At 33.3% G+C, this 5,100-nt stretch overlaps 1 protein-coding gene across 1 annotated transcript; it reads left to right on the top strand.

Annotated features, from left to right (window-relative positions):
• Positions 1–895: 895 nt before the first annotated feature.
• Positions 896–4,022, top strand: LOC125075248 (protein artemis-like). Its single transcript, XM_047686946.1, has 3 exons — positions 896–1,232; positions 2,270–2,723; positions 3,554–4,022. Exons 1-3 carry the CDS (start codon positions 968–970, stop codon positions 3,966–3,968), a joined length of 1,134 nt encoding a protein of 377 aa, XP_047542902.1. The 5' UTR covers positions 896–967; the 3' UTR covers positions 3,969–4,022.
• The last annotated feature ends 1,078 nt before the right edge of the window (positions 4,023–5,100 follow it).

The raw sequence follows: 5,100 nt of genomic DNA, 5'->3' as shown, positions 1-5,100 counted from the left end.
ATAAATATTCAATTAAATTTAATGATAATTATCATTTGATAACTGAATCCATCATATCATGAACATCTTCATTTATAAAACAAACACTCAAAAGCAAAACACAACACAGGTAACAAAGGAAATCCCCATCTTTAATAGTGTTACCATTGTTGTCATGGTTCTAATTATAATGACAATTCCAAAGAAGAAATAAATCATACCTTATGTTGACATAAATTGATACTAATTAATTTTTTCCACAATCATCAATAATATACTAATAGTCATGATCATATTTAATATCTAACGGATTATTCGGAAGGTAGTTAACTTTTTTTTTTAATAATTTGAAGTTTATTTCTGAAGCGTATGTCATTTTACAATCTAATCATTGTAAACGATTATAAAGCCAATGGCTATTAAATAAGAAATTTAAAATGAAAAAATGTTTTTTTTTTTCAAGATTTTTTGTTAAGTACATTGATTTGTACATAATAATATTGTATACATATGAGCTGGACTTACTTATATCTTATCTCAAACATAATTATAAATTTATTTATTTTTTTCATTTGATAGTATCGCTATTCTCAATAGTATGGCTCGGGGAGAGCTATCGATAGTATTATCGATAGTATTGTATAAGGCGAAACTGCCGATAATACTCTCGATATCCTGTAGTTAGTAATAGTTTTCGAAATATCAATAGTCAAACTATCGGTGGTTCTGCAACACTGCTGCAGTAGTCAATCGTCAAGCAATGTACATATTATTATGAACATTATAGTTAAAATAGTGTTGGAATTTTGTGTTATTGTAGAACGTTTGCGTTGAACGAAATGACAATTTATATGAGCAGCTGTCAAAATTTCTATGGTCAAAACAAAATATATCGTCTATTTTAAAATTAAGCGTTAAATAATTCATTTATTTTTATATAAGTACATTTACATATTAAGAACAATTTTGTACATACTCCTAAGTAATAATGAAAAGTTCTTTTCATGGAAAAATTGATGAAATCCCCGGTGTATATGTTGATAATTTCGAAAATGCTGAACAGCAAGGCGCCAGAGCCTACTTCCTGAGCCATTATCATTCAGATCACATCCAGGGCTTGCATTCAGCTCAGCTAATGGACGTTTTATCAAAGAACAACGTCACAATCTACACGACGGAGCTAACAGCCGCTATTATAAATGATGATAAAAATGACGAACGAATTATGAAATACGTCAGAGGATTAAAAATGGGTAAGTTATAATTTCGAAAAAAGAACTCAACTTTTTTATTTTTAAATTTAGAATGACCAATGGTTACTGTTAACCTAAAATATAAAGAAAGAACCTCTTTTTTCGCCTATGAGTATTGGTGACCACTTATCAGGTGGCCAATTTACCAGTTAACTAGCTGTATAAAAAAAAATTGTAAATGATAGACACCAGTACATTTGATACAGCCGGATTATCCATTAGGCTGTAAAGGGCAATGAAAGCACACCAAAAATTGGAAATTAATTTTTAAAATATATTTATTATATATTGGAGCTAAATATTTGAATATAATTAACAGTGATGGTATATTTGTATTATAGTATAAAATATATTGTTTTAAAGAGTAAAATTGTCTTCCAGTAGAAATTATTAGTAATGTGCATTTCCTAGAAGCTTCAATATAGTTAATCCTGACGTACACATTGATCAGAATAATACTCGCTCTCTGTCACACACAGTTTCACGTTCATCAAATTGCTAGAACAAGCTAAAGAAATCAATCACACATTGAATTGATGCAATACTATTGACCGAGATCTTGAATGATCTGTGATGTTCAATATGGTTTTGGAATAAATTGTCATTTTGAATGTTAGCTAATTTATCTTTGGCTTTTGGAAGTAAAATTTAAGCATATATAGGTAGTAAAATAGAATAGTTTTGTTTTATATCTAAAGATATATAATTAAGAATACACTATGTTACAATAAGAGCCTGTAAATATCCCACTGCTGGGCTAAGGCCTTTGCTAAAATGTTGGTTGGTTGATACACACGTAGCAGAATTTCCTCATGACACATCCTTCACTGCCAAGCACGAGAAAAAATATTAATGCAAATTAAGTATGTGTATGGAATATCAGTCCTTGACTGCATTTGAATCTACAATTAGATGCAAGAGTTCTAAACACCGGGCCATATTGGTTTATAGCATGAAAATGTACAAAGTTTATTTAAAGTTCTGGCTAATATAATTTGAATTGTTTTTTAATTCTTATAAAAAAGTATTTATTTTAGGCTCAACACTTATATCTTTGCCCGGTTTACCTGAGCAAGACATTCCAGATTTGTGCCTCAATGTCACCTTGATACCAGCCGGCCACAGTGCAGGATCAACAATGTTTCTATTCTCAACGACGACACAAAACATTCTATTTACCGGGGATTTTCGGGTAAATCTGAACGACTTACCGAGTTACAAGCATCTTCATGATGGAGATGAACCAATTAAATTGGATACGATGTATGTTGATACAACGTTTTTGGATTCCAATTATGAAAACTTCCCGAGGAGAAGTGAGAGTGTTGAAAAAATGATTTTTGAAATTAGAATGTTTCTGGACTCGGACGAGAATAATGCAATTGCTCTACACACTTCAGCCAAATATGGCTACGAGTTTGTCTTCAACGAAATATATAAGCGATTACACATGAAAGTATTTGTTGGATCGGACAAATGTCGTTTTTACAGGTAATTTAGATTTCGAAACGAATTTTTTTTTTTTTTTATTTGAATGTTTTGAACAGCAAAGGAATGAATAATGTTCAACCTTTTCATATTTGTAAATGTGTATTATTATCTGTGAGCATATTTGATGTCATACTGTTGGGGCGTACAGGTACAGGGTGCTCCATAAACCGACAATTAAGTATCAAGTCTCTCGAAATAGACAACTTTACACTTTATTGATTAAAATCTAATTCTAAGCCTTCCTGTAAAGTACTTCCGGTGAAGCACGAATATCTTAATGAAGTTTAAAATGAAAATAGAAAATGCAACGAAATTCTGTGAATAATAAAATTATCGGAATCAATTTTGTTAGGTAGTGGGTAACGGGGACTAATTCTACATACAAATTGGCATTTTTCGCAATCGAATCAAAACATAATAGTTTTATTTAGCCTTGTCATACCAACACGATCGAGTAGGACTATTCTATAACAAGAAACTCGAATCTCACCCCAGAACACGAGTGTGAAGTCTTAGAATTTAATATGCGATATTGACTAGTAAACATAAGGATACAAGTATCACAATGGCGTATCACTTTAAGTTAGTTGTCATTTCACGTGGGAGATAAGCCAAGCGGTCGAAGTTGGATCGGAATAGAATCGGAAACGTATCGTTTACGTTTTAAGATAAATGCACAAAAGTTTTTAACGTCAAAATTTGGAAACTAAAAAACATGTGCACGATTATAAAAAAAAAAATCTCACCAATTATTGCCGCCAAAGAGCCCCAATCTTTTAGGGAAATCCCCTAAGTTAGTAACAGATATTATGTATAATTTTTTTTTTCAGTTCAATACCTAATCTAGTCCCTGGAGTGACAAACAACGAAACATCAACTAGAGTTCATTTATGTAGAAATAGAAGCGAAAACAGTTCTCATAGCTCATGCGTTCAAAAATGTCATAGTAATTATTTATTCGTACATTTATCGGCTATGAAATGGCTGAACTACAAAGAAGAAATATGCTCAGTCGACCGCGTGTCGCCGAAGCGAATGGACGTCTGTTTCGCTACTCACTGTAGTAAAAAAGAGATAGAGTATTTTGTGAATTACTTCGCACCGGATAAAATTATCGGTTTTCCCAACGAATATAAACGGACGCGTAAAAGAAATGAACTCTTCGATGATGGTCGGCTTGTAAAGAAAAAAGTTAAGGTAGACAAGAAAGTTGACGCTACATTGTTGAAATTGATGTTTGAATAAAAAAATGTCTATCTGTGTTAATAAAATAAATATTATCTCTACTAATATTATATAAGCGATCGTTACTCTGTCTGTCTGTTGCCATACCATTGAACCGAATTTGATAACATTTGGTATGGAGCCGAGATGGCCCAGTGGTTAGAACGCGTGCATCTTAACCGATGATTTCGGGTTCAAACCCAGGCAGGCACCACTGAATTTTCATGTGCTTAATTTGTGTTTATAATTCATCTCGTGCTCGGCGTTGAAGGAAAACATCGTGAGGAAACCTGCATGTGTCTAATTTCAACGAAATTCTGCCACATGTGTATTCCACCAACCCGCATTGGAGCAGCGTGGTGGAATATGCTCCAAACCTTCTCCTCAAAGGGAGAGGAGGCTTTAGCCCAGCAGTGGGAAATTTACAGGCTGCTAATGATAATGGAGCAAACTTAAACCCCAAAGACGGACAGACTTTTTTTATGCCTAACAACTAACGAACAACCCCTAAAAGGCGAGCGAAGCCGCAGGCGGCGACTAGATATATAGCAGCGAATATTGACACGCGCAACAAACAAGACAGTAGGGAACGGTGTAGTGACATGACGTCATAAGAAAGCGTTATGACAATGTCGTCACAACACATAAGTCAGTCGTACGCCCAAGGTACGACAATAAATGTCAAAAAATATTACTATTGTTTCTAAAAAGAAGACAATGATAATGTGGTCCCCTGTAACCATATACATTTGTAAATTTAGAGCAGTATATATCCCATGAGATGTGGTTGTACTAAACGGATAGGTCAAGAGTTTCTGGTCGTCAGGAGAGCAGAGTAAGCCTGAAGTGAGATAAAAAGTATAACATATTGATGTTATGACAAAGAATGGGCTGTAATGGAAGCCCTTATTGAATTTGGTAGGAGCTAATTTAATCAGTAAAGCTGTAATATACACTACAAACAGCTTAATATATATTTATTTATAATAAGACACTATTACACTTAACTACTTAAATCCAGTTAAATTTAACTTACAAAGTTTTGATAACAACGTCAAAAACATTGACGCCATTCTCGATAACGCACACCACAGATGATTTCGATCTCGACCAATGGCGTCGCTTCAATTCAAGGTCAAAGTTGTTTATTAAC

Source organism: Vanessa atalanta, chromosome 30 (genome assembly GCF_905147765.1).
Source record: "Vanessa atalanta chromosome 30, ilVanAtal1.2, whole genome shotgun sequence".
In the NCBI taxonomy this organism is placed as follows: Eukaryota; Metazoa; Arthropoda; class Insecta; order Lepidoptera; family Nymphalidae; genus Vanessa; species Vanessa atalanta.
Note: the sequence above shows the minus strand (reverse complement) of the source record. Positions and strands in the feature narration are given on the sequence as shown.

Bases quoted from the DNA above. Each gene is read 5' to 3' on its own strand.
- LOC125075248 (XM_047686946.1), top strand. From the start codon at position 968: ATGAAAAGTTCTTTTCATGGAAAAATTGATGAAATCCCCGGTGTATAT. The intron at 1,233-2,269 runs GTAAGTTATAAT...TATTTATTTTAG, and splicing joins CGTCAGAGGATTAAAAATGG to GCTCAACACTTATATCTTTG. The intron at 2,724-3,553 runs GTAATTTAGATT...TTTTTTTTTCAG, and splicing joins GACAAATGTCGTTTTTACAG to TTCAATACCTAATCTAGTCC.